Source organism: Erithacus rubecula (genome assembly GCF_903797595.1).
Source record: "Erithacus rubecula genome assembly, contig: SUPER_Z_unloc_7, whole genome shotgun sequence".
Lineage (NCBI taxonomy): Eukaryota > Metazoa > Chordata > Aves > Passeriformes > Muscicapidae > Erithacus > Erithacus rubecula.
The window spans coordinates 45392-67943 of record NW_027635539.1 but is presented as its reverse complement, the minus strand read 5'-3'; the positions used below and the strand labels follow the sequence as shown (position 1 = coordinate 67943).

The following is a 22552-nucleotide window of genomic DNA, read 5'->3' as shown; positions in this document are numbered from 1 at the left end:
CTTCTGACAAGGAACTTCGGCCACATAGACTAGGATTTTTGTATTAGAGGGTCTCTAAAACTCTCTCATATGCTCAAAACCTCAGGGGAAAAAATTTCCTGTGCTCTATAGTTTTTATCTCCATATGCCAATTGAGAAATACAGCTGATAATTTAGATTTTACATGGTTTCTTTCAAGAGCCTATTTCCATTGTGCATCATTTCCATTGTACTTTCAGTCTAAGATTCTTTGCTTTCTCTCAGAATAAGGATGGGATTAAAGGTGGCTATAGCAAATGAAAAAGAAAGGTCAAGCACAAATGGAGGCCTGAGTGGATAGAAATACTTTTCCTCAGTTCATCTTAGAGAAATCATACCAAACTCTAGGCTGCTTTTGAAGCTAGGGAAGATAAATTATAAACCACATAGTATAATATATTTCCATGAAGTTTCCTGCAGACTTCTTCTGAACAGAAAAAAAATTGAAGCAGAATGTCTGTTTGCTTCTTTGTCTGTATCCAAAAAGCAGGACATTTCCAAGATGCCTATATTAGACAAATGCACAAAAACACACAGGACTCATGAAAGCAACCTGGGGGGGAAAAAACTGGCAATGTTCTGCTCTCCTGGAGATTTACTTCCTTTTCCTACCTATTTGTGGTTTTCACTAGTTTTCCCTCTAGTTTTCACATGTGAGAAACAAAATCATGCTACTTGCTCTTGTTCGCAATGAACATTGAATTTTTCTGATTAAATTCATAAATGTGTTAGATATTTTTTTCCAAAATATGTTTTTTGACTTGTAGGGAATGACTATTACTGCATTTTTATGATTTGATGGCAACAGTTTTAGCTCTATCCAGTGTTCCTTCCCACATCAGCAGGAAAAAATATTATTTAATGGATTCAAGAGAACAAGACTTGAAATCTCAAATAATTTCCTGAATGGAAGTAGTCAGAGATAGCAAAAAATAAAAGAAATTTCATCCCTATAATAAATTTCTTTTTCTAAGCCTTGTATTTTATGCAGTATTTCTTTGGAAACAAAGACACAAACCTGCCGCCAGCTAATGTATTTGTGCACAGAGAAACAGAAAGAAAGTGCTTCCTTTTGCATCTGTGCTTTTATGGGGGGCTGTAAGCATGTTTTCTAAATTAAATTACTGCTCATTTAGTATTAGAAGGGGAAAATGACCCATTTAGGAGATACTCTTCAAAAAGCTTGCTGCAGAACAGAATTGATTCATACTTCCAGCTGATTTACCACAGGGACAGCAATGAGGGTGGTAAAGAGAAAATGGTGATTCAACACAGTTGTTCCCAAACAAACCACCACCTTAATTGTTTTACCCATTAATTATTTTGCTCTGGATAACTTTAATGTCCAAGGAGAGAATACACTTGGAGGAAGTCCAGCTCACTGCATTGCGGGCACTGTCTTGGCTCCTCACCAAATGGAAAGAACAAACATTAGCAGGTCTGATTATTAACCCAGTGCTCCAAGGTCCATTGTTGCATCTCCACAACTCCTTTCAGTTTCTGCTGCCTGCTTACCAAAAATATAAGATGTCTTTTGTTCAGGAGTGGTCACCAGGGATATTCAAGCAGTGTGGTAAATCTTTCAGTGCTACAAGTACTTGATGAAACTAATTTTTGCTCTGTATTTGCAAAATTTGAGCAAAATGCACAAGTTCAGGCTGAGATTGTTTACAGCACCTTTAAAATATGACTTTGGACGTGTTTGGTATAAATGGACAAAATGTTGACATGCTTTAATCCCTTCTGTCCCACAGCAAGACACAAGAATTACTCCATCCCTGCCCAAACTGGATCTCCATGTTATTCCTGTGTGGCAGAAAGGATTTACAGGCAAGGGAGTTGTCATCACAGTCCTAGATGATGGATTGGAGTGGAATCACACTGATATCTATGCTAACTATGTAAGTTTAAGCATCAGAATGCTATAGAATAGATTAGCGAGTTTTAAATTTGATTAACAGGTGCTCCTCCCCACCTCACCATCTGTTCTGTATGTCAGCTCCTGCAGAACAGAGACTGAAGTATTTGTCTTAGGCACAATTTGGAACTTGGTCTGTGCCACAGGAAGCTGAATGTCACTTAACAATGGTAGCAGGGAGTTGATTTTGTTGTTCTGTTTCTCCTTCAGTAGATTTAGCTCCCAGACACATTTGTATGTAGTGGTTTTACTGATAAATTATTAAAGCTCCATGAAAAAGTTATGGAATTGCTAATGACCATCAAATTCTACCAGCTTGATTGCTGCCAATATGAGGCACATCAAGTAAATAAATACAGACTCTAGAACCCATTTTGTTAGCAATTTAGAAATGTCTTTTCTAGTTGTCTGAATTGATTCTGCTTTTCTTTATTTGTAGGACCCGAAGGCAAGTTATGATTTCAATGACAATGATCACGATCCTTTTCCTCGATATGATCCAACAAACGAAAACAAGTGAGTAGCTTTACAGTTGTCTGAAGAGAACAGAACATTACAGTGTTAGCTTGTGTGTTGCAAGATACAAATGGAAAAATTTCTGTGTATGTCTCCCATGGCAATTATTTTGTAAGAGGGAGAATTTGTGTAACAGAATCACTGGATGATTGAGTTTAGTAGGGATTTCTGAAGGTCATCTGCTCAAGCAGGGAGCTCTAGAGCCTGTTGCCGAGGATGATCAGGATGGCTTTTGAATTCTTCTAAGGAGGGAGAGGCCACAACCAACCTGGGCAACCTATGGCAGCACTTGGTTGCCTTCAATGTAAAGAATCACTATTGGATGTTCAGAAGGAACTTCCTGTGCTCCTCTTTGTGGGAGTGTTCTCAAATAACATTGGTATAAATACTGGGATCAAACTCCTAGGTTGAGAACTTCATAATTGTAATCTCCCTATGGTGTCCTGAATTTCTTCATGTCATTTTAAGTGTAAGATGGTGATATGTTTCTGCAAGATGAAGGGAATAATCTATTCATGTGTCTCAGTGTGCTTCTGTGTTTCTGGAATGATACCTCCCGAAGTGTAGTTTTACTTCAATTCCCTGTTTTACACTGGGAATTAAAAAAAAAAAAAAAATGGAATTCTCTTGATGGATCTGTCAGATGTGGGCACATCCATTGTAGTCCAGTTATAGATCTTTTCCATAAGAAAGAGAACAGTAGAGAGAGACCCCCTCAGAAGCTGGTGCACAAAAGGGTCAATCTCTTAAACAAATTAGGATGCCACTACTCAGTACAGATAGCAAGAAGCTGATGCATTGGTCCCCTGTTTCCTATCAGACAATATAGTAGCATTCACAACATAAATCACTGTATGAGGGGAAAAAAGAAAGATCAGTCTGAGGATAAAAATCCCATGAATAAGACATTTGAAAAATGGCATTTCTACTTTGTTACAGAGTTATTTTAGACAAAGAAGCCATTATCTTCTTGTTATGATGTCATTATCTCTTAAATCTACCTGTATTGCCTCTAATCTTTTTTAATAAGTAAATGGAATTCAGCCAAGAAGCATTGAAGCATGACATTGAATAACAATCTGTAGCATCACATTATACAGTGCTCTTACCTTGAGAATAATAGAAAGGCTTTCTGTATCGATGAATTAAAATCACCCATGAGGAAAAAAAAGAATTGTGTAGAAAATAGTTTGTTACAAGAAAAAACTAGCGATAGTGATACTTTCAACACTCACTTTCTGAAATCTTAAATAAATCCAATCATTTAGGAAAAAAGTATCTAAGTGGGTAATTAAAAAATACTTGTGTCATATTTCTGTCTGAAGACAGCTTCTTAGCCCCATAATTTTGTACCACTTTTTCATCCTACTAAAATACTGATATCTACAGTGAAATTAAGGAAAACATTTGTCATCTCATGAAAATGTTCCTTTGAACATTAAGTAGGTAAAATTATGTTTAATGAGGCTTAGGAGAAATAAGCATTTTTGTATTATGTAGGTACAACTCAAAAGCTCTTCAATAACTGCACTGCATTCAATGAGAGGAAGAATTTGAATAAATCAAGGTTCTTGATGAGTCTTTCTGTACAATACAGCAAAGCTGTTATGATGTGCTCTTTATTCTTGCTGCATTTATTCAGGCATGGAACACGGTGTGCGGGAGAAATTGCCATGCAAGCCAACAACAGAAAATGTGGAGTTGGAGTAGCCTACAACTCCAGGGTTGGAGGTAAGGAAACAAAAATAATTGGGTGTCTAATATGAATGGAAACAAGACAGATACTGAATGTTGCCAGATACCATTAATCTGAAATATGAATGATTGGTCATTCTCGGAAAACATTTATCTTGCAGTGTTATAAGCTTCAAAATCCTGTCTGGCAACAGTCCTGAGTAATGCCTGTATATGACAGGATTTCTCTAATAAAGTCTGGAATTTGGTAAGGCATGGATAGAAAGTTAGACTATCAAACAACAGCAGCAACAGTATAGGCAGGGATGATGATTATGCTAATAGTAATTAAAGTAGTAAACATAATGTTAAAAATATTAACAACAATTAATAATAACAACAGCAACAATAACAACAACAACAACAACAACTTATAATTTATCTAGAGTTAAGACAGTATCTTTTAAGGAATAAAGGTTTAATTACTTATTATGATTATCTGCAGGAGGAGAGGGATTGAATAGAGTGAAAGCAGGAGTACACAAAATTATACCAATCTATATTTGCAGCATATTGTTTCCATTTACACAATCACATTCAAAAGGTCATGTCAGTGATGTTATGCAAACTGTTGTCCTTTTTGTTTCAACACTTTCATTCTCTACTGTCACCGTAAGTTAAATTTCAAAACAAGTAGAGTCTTTCTTGCCTATCAGTCAATATATTTTTTTGTTTTTCAGTCACTGAATCAATCTGTTAGTTGTTAATGAAATAACCATGATGCAAGTATCAGTTGCAAATGGCTATTTAGCTCAGAGGAAGTTCTTTGCACAGTCCTACTTTTTCCCTTATTCCCTCTTTTTCCTTTTAAACAGCGGAAGAATGAGTGGCAATAGACACCCATAACTGTTGTTCCCACCATTTCAGCATGGTGTTCTGTTGGCTCTCAGTTACTCCACTGAGCTGTCATGGATGTCAGCTTTGCAGTTTGCCTTTGCCATAATGCATTATGCTGTCATAATATGTTTAAATAAAATATCTCACTCATAATATGAAGACGTCAGATTTTCAAAGGAAGGCAAAATGAATGAAGCTGCAGAGATGTCTGAACTCCCACTGTGCCCTTATTTTAAGGCTCTCACATCTACAACATCTACAGAGGAGGTTCTTCCACAGCTATTTGCATATGATCTGTGCTCATTTGCAAATGCAAACTACAGGTCTGTGTGGGATGATTTATCTAGAAAAGGAAATAACAGCAGGAAAAGCAGTCCAGCAATCCACATTACCCAGAAAGCAGCATACACTTGGGCAGGGGAGGAGGAAGAATGGAAAAGTTGAAAGAAATTGTAAGCTGTTAAATGTAACCAGACTGATTAAGACAGGAGTGGGAGAAAAATACATTCAAAGAGCAGTGAAAGATAAGTCTTCAAAAGTTTTAGATAAATTTGGAGTAGCTATACACTGAAACATTTGTTTTGTGATCCAAGCTCTACTCTACAGGATTCACTTCTCCAGAGGCTGTTTTTTCTCCTTTTTATTTTTTAATTTTTTTTTTAAATCCATGAAATGACACACTGCACACTTCTACTTGACATTAGTTCAGGATGACTTCCTTAAGTGGCAGTCCAGTGGTCTACATGCAGTGCCTTTTCTCTGATAGTCAGCAATATCTGCTTTAGGAAAAGAAACCCTGACATATGCAATACCTTGTTCTCCAGCCTTCAGCATCACAGGTTGATTTAACCTTGCCTTGAGGGGTAAAACAAAATATTCCAATTTTTTGTTCTTATTTGTTTTCTGTGAAAGTACTGAATTTAACAAGCCTGAATGTTCTCTCCAGTGGCATCCATGCCTGGCCATATTCTGAAACATTGACTGGCCTCTCCAGTAGTTTGTGGCTGTGAGTACCACTGGCTTCTCTGTGCACTGTGTGAAGACAAAGTACTCTTAATGACAGTTTTCAAAGTGACACCTTTCAGTGCCCTTTAGCATTCACCTCTTAGTCCTTGTAGAACTGAGAAATGTGTATCAATCACCTCTGGTACAAAGCAGGGTATGTGCATTTTCTCGCATACCTGACTATACCACTGTCTCATGATATTTCCATGGTGCTGACATGGATACTAAATTATTAAGGAGCTACATTTTACAAAGGGCTGGGCAGAGAGTTTGTGCACAGTGACATGTTACTAAAAATAGCCTTTTGCCAGGCAGACACATGTATGTGTGTCTGAAATTATCTTGGGCTTTGCCTGCTTTTGATTTTGTGGGACTGATGATTGGAGCATGAATAGAAGAAAGTTTATACAAGAGGACATAACTGGAATCTGCTTAGGGGAATATTGCTTCAAACATCAGATCCCTGAGTTGACTTGAACAGTCAGGGTTTCTGATGATCAGGAAGGCAAGGCAGTGATTTTTGCCTTAAACTGTTTTCATCAGTGTGGAGTCATTGTTCTTGGGCTTGTTTTTTTTCTTTCTTTTTTTCTCCTTATTACATTATTTATCTGCAGACTTGTCTTTGTTGTTTTTCTGCCAGAAGTATCTGCACATTACTTCTTGAATTCCCACTATCTCATTATTTGTTTCAAGCTCTCACCTGGGGCTTGCAGTCACTTTCACGCAGGCAGACCTCTGCTGGCATGAGAGAATCTGGCAATTCTGAGCCAACAGAAAAAAGAGTAATCAAACCATTCTCAGTTTAAGACAATCCTGGGTAAGTGGTGTTTTTAGTACCTGAGGCACAGGATATACCTTGTTGCTTTTCCCAGCTTTATGAGTGATACTGGAGCAGCTGTGGTAAAGCGGATTAACTCCTTTGTCCAATGTTAGCACTAATGAATATGAAATAATAAAGCTCAGCTTTATCTCTGAGGTACTAGGAGTATTAAGAGGTTAAGCCATTTGGGAAAAGAATTATGCATGCAGGGTTTTTTTCTTTGCTTGATGCCACAAAAAAAAAAAAAAAAAGAAGGAAAAAAAAAAGAAGATACCAAGCTGCAACAAAAAGGCTGGAGGTATTTTGTTGGGTGTTTTTGGGTAGCTTTTTTTAATAGAATGACTACATTTTGCTTGCTGTGCTTTGCCTGAATCCCCATTTTGTGGAAAATACTAGAAAATGAGTACTCATAATTCACCAACTGCCAGCAATGGTGCAGCTGCTGTAGTATTAACCTGCCAAATCCAAGGGAACCCATACATTTTTATTGCTTGTAAACACAGGCTGAATCCTGACTGTGTGGCTCTTTTATTGCTGCTGCTGCTCTAAGAGCCATGCCACAGTGGGAATTTTGCCAGATTTCTGCTTTTTAAGCTGTCTTCCAGCACTGGACAGTGGTAGCAGCCCCACTGCAGAGCTGTAGCTTTGCACAGCAGAGGATCCAGTGCAGATGAATGCTGCCTGCACCTGAATTTTAAGTACCACTGAGTTCAGGCTTGCTCAGAAGGAGATTAGATCATGCAGCTCCTAATAAATTGTTAATGACTAGATATCTCTGGATTGCTCACAGCAGAAAAAAAACGTGGCAGTAGAAAAACAGTGAGATTTTTTTTCTTGTGTGGTGGAGATTGAAGAGCTGGTGAAATTGCAGCGTCACAGCAAAACCTTTAATGACTGTGAGGGCCAAGTGCTTTGGTCAGAACGTTCAGAACTGCATCTTTGAACTAAAACTCTCAGAACCCTTAAAAAAGATAAAAGTAATTTTAGTAGAACCTATTTAATTTTGGTGGCATTTTAGCAGTTTCAGAAGTCTTTGTTGCAGATGTAAGAGAGAACAAAGAGGAAGAAGGAGAATGTGATAATTAAAAATAGTAACAGTAAGCAAGACATCATCTTCTTGGGTCTCTGCCGAAGGAGAGAAAGAAATAAATAGGAGGCTAACAAGATTTTAAGTTGTTTTTTTAATGTTTGTAGAGAAAAACTGAGCTTTGCAAATAGAGTCTAACTGTACTGTTTTACACTGACAGGAGCTGCTCTCAGTATTGCATATACAAACAGCAGTCGGCTGTGGTTGCAGCACTTACGACTTAATTTTGCTGGAAACGTTAAAACCAGTTGACAAAGACAAGGAGGAGGAAACAGAAAGTAAATCCAGCCTGCTTCTTTTTTTTTTTTTTTTTTCCTGTGAAGGTATACGAATGCTGGATGGAATAGTCACCGATGCTATTGAGGCCAGCTCAATTGGTTTCAATCCAGAACATGTGGATATTTACAGTGCAAGTTGGGGCCCTAATGATGATGGCAAAACTGTGGAGGGACCTGGGAGACTGGCACAGAAAGCTTTTGAGTATGGGATAAACCAGGTATGATTTTTCAGGGAAAAACAAAGCAAAATTATGGCAGAAAAGACAATTTTGAAATGGTTGGCAGCAGATAAAAATATGAAAATGGTTTGTGCTGTCTTTGATCAAAATGTATTTGAATGGACATGATATATTCTAATAGTACAAGTGAGAGAAATTTCCAGCCAGAAGGGACTTTTAGGAAAATACCATTAGGGCTTTTAAAATTGGATTTTATCTGCTAATCTCCATGGATAAGGTTTGGTGGTTTTTTCATCCTTAATTTTTCTGCCTTTGTCTCACCCTACACCCACCCTTCTCTGCTGCTTGATTTACACTGAACAGTAACTGGATTTCTGCACTGAAAGCCCATAAAATTTAATACAAAATTCCTACTCCATGAATATTTTGCTATGTGAAATAGTGATGCATTTTAGCACCCTATGGATGAACTCACATTGTGCTAATTGCATTAATTTATAAATTGGTGCATGCAATAATCCAACTAAAAGTAAAATAGTGTAAATGCATGATGAAGGGTACTGGGAGCAATATTTTTACAGGTTTGTTTTTTTCATGTTACACTCTTTGGATCTGTTTGAATGATAAATAGGATGCAAACTGGGAGCTTCCATGAATTTATTAGCAAACTACTCTAGCTCTTGCCAATGAGGTGAAAACATATCTCAAGATGGACAGGTACTATTAAAGAGAGGAAAATTTAATCATAGAGGGGAGAAGGGAGAAATAGCTTGAAGTAGAAGCAAACAGAAAAATTTGGATAAAGGGCAATTAACATCAGTAGGCAGAAGGAGAAAAGGAGAGAACTATTCAAAGGCTGACAGCTGACACAAATACTCTGAGGGAATAATGGAGACTGAGAGGAGAGAGTTTGTAACAGGTTATATACCCACAGGTAGGTAGCAAGAGCAAAGGGAGAATTAAAGGTGAAAATTAGGCAACAAGTATTCATTGGTCTTACTCTGAAATAGCAGGTTCTTTTCTGGAGAATGTATCCTTTTTTACAACTTGTTTTATTTATAATGGGGAGCAAATGTATGCATTTTTCTCTCAGGATTCAAGAATTCCTTTTGCAAAGGTCTTCCTGGTCTCCATTCTGCTTAAAGTCAGCCAGTGTTGGGATTGACAGCAGCTCTAATCCCAACAGGAGCATAGGCTTAACCTGAAGAACCAAGAAAGTGCTACCATCACTAGAAGTGAAATCAGAGCAGGTGTTAGGATACACCAGTGCTTTTCTGCACTGCACCTCTTTTTCTCAAAGTTACTGTATTATTTTCTGTAGTTGATGTGGCTTGTCTTTCCAAATTTAAAACTTGTATCACAGAGTATATCTTACTTCTCTTTGCTTTTAATGTTTTAATTGCTGTAAGTATCTTAGCATTTGCACAAGTAACTTAAAATCTCACCTGAGTAGAATAATAAAAAAAAATTGTATTCCAACTGCTGTCGAATATTAAATATACATAATTAATAATAAATATATATGAGCATCTATATTAATAATAAACAACACCAGAAATTCTGCTTGTCACATGAAACATTTTTTTCTTCTGAAGAACTAGTAGAGGTTAAGACTGGATAATGGTGCATGTTTCCTCTGTGATGGCTGTGATGGTTATGCCTGGAGGCTGGTGATGCTGACCCACAGATCTGTGAGAGAAGGAAGGGTATTCAGTCTGTCCACCATTCATACTCCTAACCCATACCTCTGTGAGTACAGGAAAGGAAAATTAAATAACCCTGATAAACTGGCAATTTTTTTTTTAAATAAAGGCATTTTTTTCTAGAAATGGTGAGGATCAAACAGCAGCACATTGAAAAATATACTTATTAAACACAGACTCTGGTTTTAACTTCACAACCTGAGGAAAGCTTCTGTATCCACAACACTAAACACTAAACCTAAGTTAGATTAAGAATTGTGCTGTAGGGTGAGCAGTGGTATATCTCAAACAGCTGGTTTATTCTGTCTCTATCTTCTACAGTGCTTAATGGAAATTGCACCTCTCCTATAATTGCTATATTAGGGTTTTGGGGGAAAGGAGTTATTAAGGATACAATGTGAGATCTGAAATCTCTTTGATAACCATTAATTTCCTCTTTTCTTCCCCCCCCAGGGCCGAAATGGGAAAGGCTCCATTTTCGTGTGGGCTTCAGGGAATGGAGGTCGTCAGGGTGACAACTGTGACTGTGATGGTTACACTGACAGCATCTACACCATCTCCATTAGCAGTGCTTCTCAGCAAGGGCTTTCTCCCTGGTATGCAGAGAAGTGCTCTTCAACCCTGGCCACAGCATACAGCAGTGGGGATTATACTGACCAAAGAATTGTAAGTTACTTTTGCCAGTTTCAGACCAAATAGAAAGGTATGATATATGCAAATAATAAATGAAACCTCTTAAATGGTTGGCTTTTAGAGCCTGCTTTATGTTATGTGCTGTGTGATTAGAGCTTTTGTCTGGAAACTTTAAGGGATTTGTAGTCGAAAAAGTGTTTGTATTCCTGTATTCTTCTGCCTTAAATCAATGGTTAAACAAAATCACCGTGTCACAGTTAAATCAACATGCCAAATTTGTCTGCAGTTTGCGAGCACTGTTTTTGTATGAAAGTGGTCTCTGCATGGTTTGATATGCTACTATTCTTCACAAAGGGCAAATGAAGAGAGATTCAGAGTAAAAAGAAAACCTGTGATGTCAGGGCCTCTGTTACACCTTGCCATTACCATTTTTAGCAACAGTGCATCTGAACCTTCAGCAAGCAGGCACACCAGTCTGTGTGCCTCCCTTAATTGTGCTGAAGAAAATTGCTGAGGTACAATAATCCTGAAATACCTGTAATTTCTGTCCAGCCCTGGTAGATGCTAATTTTACAACACACTGCACTGGTGGGGATTAAAGCAGCATTATTCCAAGTTAGCCTGGAGATCAGTCCTTACTAAGTGGCTTCTCTTTATAGTTGAGATTTAGATAAATGAGCTGATGAGTTTGGTGTTTATTCATTACAAATTATAGTTCTTCTGCTGAAGAAGAAGCAGAACACCAATGCTAATCCTATGAGCAATTTCCTAGTAAGCAGTAATTTTGAATGTTCTAGGCCCAACACAATGATCTGTTTTCATGAATCACCAGTAAGCCTGAAACACTTATTGTGAAACCTTTAGACTAAAATAAGATATTCAGTGTGGGAGTATTTTGTTCCAACACAAAATGTTTTGATACTAAAATTATAGTCGAAGTAAAAAGAGTGGAATGAAACACAAACAGATTTAAACACTTACCATTTTTCTGCTGCTGAAGAGTGTATTAATATGCACCAAGTATGGAACTCAGAGTTATGTTTGTGATTATGGGTATGATTGTATTTACAACTGTTTATTTATGCTTTTTTTCTTTGCCTTTTTTTTTTAATTGGTTTGGGATTTTTTGTCTTTTGAGGTTTTTTTGGGTTTTGTTTATTTATTTATTTATTTTTATTTTCTGGCAGACAAGTGTTGATCTTCACAATGAATGTACAGAAACTCACACAGGGACCTCTGCATCTGCACCTCTGGCAGCAGGAATTTTTGCTCTGGCACTGGAAGCAAAGTAAGATATCACACCATTATCTTTGAAACTCCTCTCTCTCAACCACCCCACTGCCTTCCCCGAAATGCCTGTTTTAAGAGGCACTATCTCATACTACAGCTCCTCCTTTTGTCAGTCAGATTTGCTCAGACTGATGATTTAAAATAAGCAGCTGCTTGCCCCAACACCTTCCTAGAAAAGCAAGAAAAAGGTGAGTAAATCATGATGACTGAGGAATATTTTGTTTATTGGCAACAGCATTTACTGATTTCTGGTCAGATGCACTTAAAAGTGAGGGTGCACATGGATTCAGGAGAGTGTGATTTGAAGACAATAGGCTGCAGGAGTTCAAACTAAGCCTCAGCCAATTTACAGAAGGATTTCTGCCAATGATGTGGCATAAAAGGGTAGGTGCCCAAGATTGTCTGTTTTACCAGGTAGGGAGCAGCCAGCTTTGGATCCTGTAGGGCAGGTAGTCAGAATTTAGGCCTTGGGGAAGCTAAGAAAGGACAGGTCAATGACTTTTTTCACAGAAAACACTTTAAGCAATAGTGCATATATTTAATATTTGTATGGTGTAGATTCAGCTCTATTTTCTACTGCACACCCCTTTGGTGACATAAGCCAACACACTTAGATATTTTAAAAGGTAAAGTGAGTCACAGATGGAATAAAATACCCAGTTTTCAAAGTCCAGGTCCCAAAAAGATGGATGGAAAATTCTAGTATTGCTAGCTAACTTTAAATACCTGAATTGTTTTGGAGGATTGGATTCTACTCTTGCTAGGTACCTGTTTTTCATGGACACAGAAATCTTTTCTGCCTGTAGAAGTATTGTGAAGTATAAATGCAACATGCTGAGTGTTATAAAACATTGGTCTGCCATATACATTCAAAGCACATTCTGTTTCAGTTTAATAATTGATAGAAAAATTATAGATAGCCCTGAAACAACTAACCAGAAACATTTTCCAAACAGCCCAGATCTAACTTGGAGGGATATGCAGCACTTGGTTGTGTGGACCTCAGAATATGATCCACTGGCTGGAAATCCAGGATGGAAAAAAAATGGAGCAGGACTGATGGTCAACAGCCGATTTGGGTTTGGGCTACTCAATGCCAATGCTTTGGTAGATTTAGCTGATCCCAAAAGATGGAAAGGTGTACCAGAAAAAAGAGAGTGTATTGTCAAAGACAAGAGCTTTGAACCCAGGTAAGGATTTGCATTACCAGTTACCAAGCTGGTGCCTACTGTAATAAAGCCTGAAGGATCATATTCTTCACAGATTGCTCTGAACGAGAATAAAGGACTTATTTTGATTAATTTAGTTTTGCCAGACTGCATTCCCAGAGGCAGGCAAGCAGCATTTGCTTCTTGGTTTGGTTTTTTTAGTGTAAGACTGATGGAAATTACTAGTATGAAAGCTTAACAAAGACTAAGATTATTACATCTGCTTGTGCAGACGGTGTATGAAAGGATGATACAGTGAGGCTGAGCCAAATCAGCAGGGCTGTGGATTTTTAGACAGCCATCAGAAGACAGATAAAAAGATTCTGATGTCTCACGAAAATTTTTAAGAAATTAAAGTGTCTGTAATGGGTCTCAGCAATTATTCTCCTGGACAGACTTGTATATATGTTGAAATCAAGGTGATACATTGAGCTTTAATCATGTCTGTAGCATTTCTGTAAGGAAACACAATTGTTTCAAAGGCTCATTGAAAAATCTTATCAGCCATGTGCCAACAGCACAGTGAGTGTGAACAGATAGATTAGTTATCATTAGTCACTGAGGCTGGTTAATCAATAAGGATATCTAGACTCTTTTTGTCTCCACATGTTTTCATATGGAATTTTATCCAGGAAAAGATTATCTGTTTCAAAGGCTGAAATTATACTATGTGAATGCAACAAAGGTCTGTCTGCAGAAATGTATTGCAGTGTTTTGGAGAGTCGCTGCTTGGTAATCTTATTATTTATGCTATTTTACTATCAAATTGTTTTTATGGACTCTGTCTTTTTCACGGGATGTTGACCTATTACTGATGTATTCCACATTTGCTCTTTATGTATGTTTATTGCAGTCCTCTGTGTTACATTAACAAAACAAAGATCCCATGATCCTGAATTTAGAATTATTTATGTGCACATTTAGACACCCATTCTATTTGGAAGTAATGGGAACTGTGCAGAGAAAGCTATGCAGAGTCTCTCTCTGTGCAGAGGATGAAGAGCAGACATTACCTTTTTTTGTTGAGCTGGCAGTCACTCTTCCTTTCTCATTCTGAAATGGCTGTTAAACACGTCATTTACACTTCATGACCCAGAATCAGAAGTTCCTGTGGGTAATCAAAGAACTACTTCAATTTTGACAGATTATTAAGAGCAAATGAAGAAGTCATCATTGAAATTCCCACAAAAGCCTGTGAGGGTCAAGAGAACTCCATTGCATCCCTGGAGCATGTGCAGCTCGAGGCAACGATTGAGTACTCCCGTAGAGGTGATCTTCATGTCACTCTGGTTTCTCCATCAGGTACGGGAGGCAAATATATTTTATTTGTTTGTGTTGCTGTAGTGTGTAACATTTACTTCATTTAAAAAATGGTGGCTTTCAGCGGTTCAAGAGAGCTAAATATATCATTGGCCAAATCCAATGAGGATAAAGCATCCAGGGAGCTATAGAGACTTCTATTTAACCTTCACCTGTTCTGGGTTATTTTTTGTGAAAAGTGATTTGAAAATCATCCTTCAGAAAATGAAGGCACAGGACATTTTCACAGAGGCAGCTGGACATATGGAACTGCAGGGCTCCTGGCAGACAACAAATTATAGATCAATAATCTCATCAGACTTCCAGTGGTTTAGCAGACTAATGGAAAACTGAAGATATCTGATTCCTTAGGTTTCATTTCATGCATCTCCACATCGGTGTATTTAAAAATCAAAGTGTTTTGTTAGGCTCCTTAATACAACTGTACTAAATGAGCTAGAATATGGCATGTTGTCTTGACAATGCCCTGAAACAACACAATAAGACAAAAAAATATTATAAACAGCCAAGAGTGAAGTCTGTTACATCAAGTGGTATTAATAGGAAAAAAATACAAGCTTTTATATATGAATTTAAATATCAGGCTGATCTAATTTTTCGGTTTCTAGGTAGCAATCACCAAGTACGGCTGCCTCCACTGCACTATCATTTTCCTTCCATCGTTAAATTGTTCTTCCCTGGTTTTTTGCTGTTTTTCTATTTTCTTGCAAAACACTAATAGCAAATGTATGCCATTCCTTTCTATATTTATAGCATTACCTTTAAATATATTTAAAAAGTGTGACAAGGCTCCTTGGGGTTTCACTGCTCCTGATTCTGTAAATATTGCTTCCTTGGTTTTTTTCCTTATATGTAAACAAGCCAAACAAATTTTCCCCTGTGCAGTAGAACCCTTTTGCTGCAGAAATGCTTTGTGATCTGCAGCATTTTTGTAACAATAACAATGAAAATGCTTTTTTCACTCTGTTAGAGGACCAGGCTGTAGTAATATACATCCACTCACCAAAAAATACCCCAAACCAGTGATGAAATCACAATAAGACTCTAGTTTCATAATACTGCATGAGCTGGTTTGCCTTCAAAACTTCCATTTCAGAAGTTTCTTGAACAGCTCATCAGTGAGAAAGACTGGTTGTGCGTGACGTCTTCTCCTTATGCTTCTTTCATGTGCATTCACTACCTTTTCATGCCAGAGATAGAACACTGAACAAGATGTACCTTCTTTGGTGTGACCTAACAGCTTGTGCACTCCTAAGCACGGCTGTAAAAATATTATAGGAGCAACTGCTAAAGGAGCCACTGCTGAACAGTATATTTTCCAGGTCACCTCTGCTCTAGGCAGCATGCAAACTGACAAATATGAAAAGTAGGAACAGGCAGTGCGTGGACAATCAGAATGTTGATCTTGCACCCACACAGGGACCAGCACTGTCTTACTGGCTGAGAGAGAGAGAGACAAATCTCCCAATGGCTTCAAGAACTGGGACTTCATGTCTGTCCACACATGGGGGGAAAATCCAGCAGGCACCTGGATTTTGAGAATTACTGATATGGTGAGTATGCCTGTATGCTAACTAGCTGTGTTTGGGAGGTAACACATCACTACAAAGCACGCTGGGTAACGAGCCTGCTCATTAAGCAAACTGAATGAGGAGTTATTTAAATATCCAGCTGGGTTAAAGATGAAAGAAAAAAGGTAGAGTCAGATTTTCTTGCTCTTTACCTAAATGGAAAGTACCATTCTCATTTCACCAATGCATACCTGTCAAAAAAATTTCATGCCTGTGTTTCTCAGACACACATCATCAAAATTAACCACTTAATAAAGTTTTCTGTGATTCTTGGATTGAAATATGAAATCAAATTAACATATGGTAACTGGAAATTCTTTTCTGCATAAAATAACACAGCATGGAGCTAGTCTTCTCTTGGTCCATTTCACCATTTCACCTGAAAATCTTTTGAATTAATGATTTTTTGGGGGATCTCAGCAACCTATTCTGATGTATACATTTCCCTGATTTCATTCTGAGAGTAGCTAGTGCTGAACAATATTTAAGGATTAAAGCCAAGTAGTCTACAGATACAACATAAATCAGTTTACTAAAGCCAACTGGGGATATGGATTATAACAGCAAGACAGAATTAAGCTGCTTGGTAGGCAACTGAAAAATAGTTCCCTTCAAAGAGAGAGTGATCAAGCTCACTCATCTCATTGAAGTTGTCTGTTAATAGGCCTGTCCTTAAGGGTCAGATCTTGCCAAAAACTGAAAGCTTGCTATTAGACACTGAGCCTTCAACCCCTATTGGCCTCAAATTGTAAACAGGAGGATATGGCCAAGAGCTGAGCAGATGGACAAGGCACCAGGAGTAAATATTACTATCAGCAATGTAGTGTTAATGCTGCAGGCTTAAAAGGTTACAGATATCCTGCTCTTTGAATGCATTTTTGTGGAACAAAGTTAAGAAGAGCATTTTGTTTGTAAATAGCTCTCATTTTAAGTGAGAGCTTCCTGAAACTTACAATAAAGCAAGATTTTTGTCCTCAAGGTATAACACACCCTTTCCTCACCCTGTAGCTTTTTGTGATTTCTGTACCTGTCTCTTCCACTTTCTATTTCTGAGGTAGTGCCACCAAAATTTATAAATAAATATTTGGTGCTTGCTTCCACACCCTGTATTTCAGATTGCTGTTGTACATCACATGATAGCAAAGAATAGTATCTCACATTATTATTTCCAATGGTAATTTTTATAAAGAAATTACCAAGGAATGACTTAGTGAACAAGTTCTAATAATGCAAAATACTACTTCAGTAACTTCTATCATTCTGTGTTATGACAAAATTCTATTGATGCTTGCATGATGATTTAATAATTGTTACATGAAAATGTGAATATTTTGAGTGGTTAAGCTATTGTATTAAATCCCACATTCTAATATACTCTGTCTCTACCACATCTGCAGGTTTTATGCTTGTGAATCATACTCTATAGATAAGTATTGAAAGCCTGATAATTAGCTTTGGTCACTTCTGTGTACTTTGCATTCAAATGTCTATTTTGATTTTTCATGTCCTTAGAACCTATTCTGATGCCATGTTTGTTTTTCAGTCCAGACGAATACAAAATGAGGGGAGGATTGTAAACTGGAAATTGATTTTGCATGGCACTGCAACCCAGCCTGAACACATGAAGCAGCCACGTGTGTATACATCCTACAATGCTGTGCAAAATGACAGAAGAGGGGTAGAGAAGATGACGGATCTTGTAGAGGTAGAGTTACATTATATTTATTCCTTACATGTTTTTCAGTTTATAAGAAAATGTTTTGGGTTTATTTTTTGATTTGGGGTTTTTTGGTTTTTTTTTTGCTTAGTAAGAAGATACATATTTATTTTGCATTCATTCATTTCATCTAACCCCTGACTGATTTTGAGTGCATATCATAATTTTGCCCATGTTAAAAACTGATATTTTTATTGTTTTCAAATTACAAAATATAATGAGCCTAGGATGATAAAAGGAAATTTCTCCTAAAGCAAGGAACTCTGTAGCTAATTCAGCTGAGTGGTAGAAGAGGGAGGAAGACATCTCTAACAGACACACTAAATTTATGTAGTTCTATTGAGAACAAGTGTCACATTGTGAAGGAATCTTTCCTGCTGAAGTGCTTCCAGTGAGTTTGGAAGGAATTTCAGGAGTAAAGGGCTGGACAAAGTCAGGGACTCACTGAATCAAAAGGTTTGGCTCAGTGAATCTGTGCTGCCAGATCCTTTAGCACTCCCTGTTTACCCTACAGATAACAGTGCTCTAAAAATATGACAAGACAAAGTGACCCTGGGTTTCAGGATGCACAGGATGGTAGTAATGCACATTTTCATAGAGCTTGATTATGTCAACAGCTTCAGAAAATAATCCCATCACATCAAATTGTCTCCCCATTAAGTAATTAGGACATACATAAAGCACAGATAGTTTAACCTTGCTCAGACAGGTTATGAAAGGTGGGCAAGACAATGGTTTTGAAGTCCATTACATAATTGTCCCCAGGTCTGGCAGCCATGGGCAAGAAAATCTATTGGAAGAAAGTAAAAGTGGATTCAGCAGGTGCTGTAGGAGAAAATGAGTGGACATGGAAAAAATTGCATGAAGATAAAATGAATGGTCAGTTAGAGATACTATTCTAGCTCGAATGAGGAAGATCTGCAGGCATAGATTAGTGTTGAAACAAGAGCATGCCTCTCACCAGCTGCTGTATGAACCTGTATTTGGGATTGGTCTTCCAAGTCTCTTAGATATGTGCTATGACCACCCAATTAGCCGTTCTTCACTGTCTTTTCCTCAAGTGAGGACCTCTACAGAGAAGACTGCGTGGAAACACTGGTTTTGTCATTTTCCTAAGAGTACAAGGCACAATCAGAGCTGCCATCACCACTGTATATATGTTTCCTTCATTTTGAGTGCTGTGTCCATGCACAGCCAGAAATATATCTTAAGACTGGAACAAATACTGGTATAAAATGACCTGTTGTATCCTGCCAATGTGGAATCTGAATTTATAACTGCCTATTTTATGGGGGGAGGGGGGTGTTTGATATTTCATAATCCCTTTTGATAGTTTGTTTTGATTGATAATGGTCTGCTTGTTTTCTAGATGCCCAAGTGGCTTCTGAATGAAAAAATAACATTTGCCCACCCATAGATGGAGATCACCAACCACAGCAAACCTTAATCCAGTCAGTCTTTCTTTGACATCTGACCTATTTTCATGCTAATCTGTATTCTAGGACCATACCACACTGGAGAGCCTGAGTGAAAAACCCAAAGCCACAGAAGAAACCAGTAGCAGCAATGACAAAGCAGAAGATAAAATCCCATCAGAGGCCATGCTGCATTTACTGCAAAGTGCTTTTAGCAGACAGATGGATCAGAAGCAGCTGCCAAAGAAGATCGCAAGCAAGAAGTTAAACATTCCATATGAACACTTCTATCAAGCTCTGAAAAAGTTGAACAAGCCCTCCCAGTTGAGAGGCTCAGAAGAAAGCCTGTACAGTGACTATGTTGATCTATTTTACAATGCCAAACCTTACAAGCATAGAGATGATAGACTGCTGCAAGCATTGGTTGATATCATAAATGAAGGAAATTAACTGTAGGGTATGGCATTGAGTTGGAAATATTTGTTCTCCCCACCTGTAGTTTTTTTTTTTCCCAAACTCTGTGTATGCTCTAGTTGTTTGATTGCTGCTTTGATTGCTTCATATTTAATACAAATATCAAGGAAGGGAAAAAACAGGTGTGAGGGGATAAGGCAGGAAAATTACACTTTTTAGTATTATCTTTTTTCAAAACCTTTCTTCAGAGTAGGTTTGCCCCCTCAGGCACAAAATGCAATAGTGCTCCCCTGAAAACCCTAATACTATATTTTAAACAATTTTCACATTACTTATTCTTCCACCCTCTTCACTGAAGTATGCAGTAGGATTCAAAACCTGAATTACCAAGCAGTTTTGAACCAAACTGCCAAAGCTATGGGGATATATTCTCATCCATGGATTTGTCTTGAATACTGCAGTCTTTGTTATATTTGTCATTTATTCTGATTAATACTTGCAGCCAGTACTGCTTCCATCACAGGTGTTTTGTTCCTTCTCCAAACAATTCTCCCTTGCCCTTCTGTTGTCCTGTAATGGAATATCTGGGAGGCTGGGGTTGGACTGGGGCATCACTGAACACTGATGAAGTTGTTCAAAATTTAGACTACAGACAGAAACACACTAATAAAAAAGAGCCCTCACTGAGGCATCCCAGACCATGGGATGGCATTCTCTCCAGCTGTTTTGGGACTTACCCAGCTGAAGTGCCTGAATTATGAGCCTGGTCTTTCTAGGCCATATGTGTTTAATGAGGACAGAGTCTCACTTCAGAGCACTTGGCTTTCTTTTCATGGATTATGAATCACTGATGGAGTACTGATCTATTTGTGTCAATTAATGAGCCTTGGGCTCCAACCACCTACCTGTGGAGCTGCAGTTGGGTCTCTAATGTAGTTCAGCTGCCTTCTGAGATGCCTACATCTGCAAGGGTCAGGTCAAGTGAAACAGAAAAGGTAGCTTTTGCAGGAAAGTCCACCCAAAGGCTGTAAAATTTCCAAAACATCTAGGAAGACAAGGCAAAATTGTCTGAGATTTTAAAAATAAAATACCCTGAGAAGGATGATCATGGAATGTAGATTGGGAAGAAAATGTTGAGGCAGAGGTGGCTCACCACATGCAAATAGGGTGAGCAACTCCCTAACATTATCAGTTTTCCACACATTCCTCTTTAAAGAGAGTCAAAATTATATATTATTTTGCTTCTCATAATTAAAAAAAACCAAAACAATAACAACAACAACAACAAACACGTTGGATACTCAGAAAAGGTAGGGGATCTAGAAAAAGGCAATGAAGATCCCCAGGGGATAGTTATCTCACTGAAGTGCTAAAGAAAATTCCCAAGAAGTGCTGACTGCTTTTTACTTTTCTTCTTTTTGTCTACTAATGAAATGTTTTTTGCAGACTCTCTAGAAGTATTTGATTAGATTCTCCTTCTCTGTCTATTCCTTAAAATTATGCAAGTGTCTCTAAGACAGGAATTTAACATTTTGCTCATAATCCATCAGTTCAAATAAAAGTTTTTTCAAATTTCACATTAAATTCTGTAATTTAAAGGTAAACCAATTTACACAGTCTTCTGTGGAAAAAAATTACTTTTCTAAAGACAACCTTGGAAATTGTCTTACCAAATATAAGATTTAAAAAACATTTTAAAAACATTCTGCGTGGTGGCTTTATGCCTGTCTTGGGCATAGCCTGCCTTTTTGCCAGCTTTAAGGATCCTTTAATATTCTTCTAGTCAACAGTTGAATATCTCCACTATTGAACGTCTCTTGTACTGAATCGCTCCCTCTCTACTAAGAAATTTGCTTAGGAAGAGAAGTCATTAAAAAAAAAAAAAAATCCCTGCAAGTGGTCCAGATCAAAAAGCTTTCCCTTTGGTTTTTTTCTTTTTTTTTTTTTTTCCCATGCAAAAGCTTTCTAGCAATGCATAACTAATGAACAAGCAAACCATGAAAATTTCTAATTGCTGCTATTACAGAATGAGAGCACTTATTTTCACTAATGTTTAATTTTCAGAATAGACTCATCTGGCAAGGTAAGAGCCACTTTTAGTCTTGTGCAATGAAGCTTAGAGGCTGGTTCCCTCAGATAGCAACAGATTTAGCCAGTCCTCATTCAGGTATATTACAGTGAGGAAAGTACTAACAACACTCCATCAGGCCTTGAAAGAAATCTTCAGGTTAAAAGGGTGGGAAACAAAAGACCTTCTGTTATTTTAAGATCAGTTCCTGTTCTGTAGCCAAAGTTATAACAGATGACAAGTTTAAAATCTCACATTTGAATGTTTCCAACCCAGATCAGCTTGTACAGGAGTAAATTATTTTTATTGTTAGTCTTTCCTTGGTGCCTGTGTGGGTTTTGTGAAAAATGTAAAAGTAAAAAAAAAAAGTTTTCTCTCAGAATTTTAAATTATATTTTCGTTACAGGTATTTATAATATAGCAAAGATTTTACTGAACAGACAGAATTTTAAAAGGCATAATAAATTATATTGAAGAACCAGATTTTTTTCTTGAGAAAGAGAAAATTTCATCCAATAAACATATTTTTTAGAAGGCATGTTACAACAGCAACTGCAACATGTATGTAATGTGATGTTAAAATCTGTCTACTAGTAGCATAATACAATGTGTTAGCAGAGCTGAGTGTGTTGTTTTAACATTTGTAAAGAAAACACTAAGATGAAGTCAAACCATTGACTTAAAAGGAATGGGAAATTTGATTTAGAATGAAAAAGAGTCACTTGGGGAAATAACCAGGGGTTGGGTGGAAAAAAAATTTGAAATTTTTGAAAATGAGGGCTTTCAAGGGATCACTTCACCAGTAACACTCACTTTTTCCT

General features: G+C 37.5%; 1 protein-coding gene across 1 annotated transcript in view; it reads left to right on the top strand.

Annotated features, from left to right (window-relative positions):
* Nucleotides 1–22350, top strand: part of PCSK1 (proprotein convertase subtilisin/kexin type 1) — a 28122-nt gene extending 5772 nt beyond the window's left edge. Inside the window, exons 4-14 of the mRNA XM_079331683.1 lie at nt 1773–1919; nt 2376–2452; nt 4095–4183; nt 8259–8431; nt 10549–10761; nt 11916–12016; nt 12975–13208; nt 14371–14528; nt 15966–16099; nt 17661–17822; nt 19337–22350. Of these exons, the coding sequence (XP_079187809.1) occupies nt 1773–1919; nt 2376–2452; nt 4095–4183; nt 8259–8431; nt 10549–10761; nt 11916–12016; nt 12975–13208; nt 14371–14528; nt 15966–16099; nt 17661–17822; nt 19337–19699 (1851 nt within the window). The 3' untranslated portion in view covers nt 19700–22350. The remainder of the gene's footprint in view (nt 1–1772; nt 1920–2375; nt 2453–4094; nt 4184–8258; nt 8432–10548; nt 10762–11915; nt 12017–12974; nt 13209–14370; nt 14529–15965; nt 16100–17660; nt 17823–19336) is intronic.
* The last annotated feature ends 202 nt before the right edge of the window (nt 22351–22552 follow it).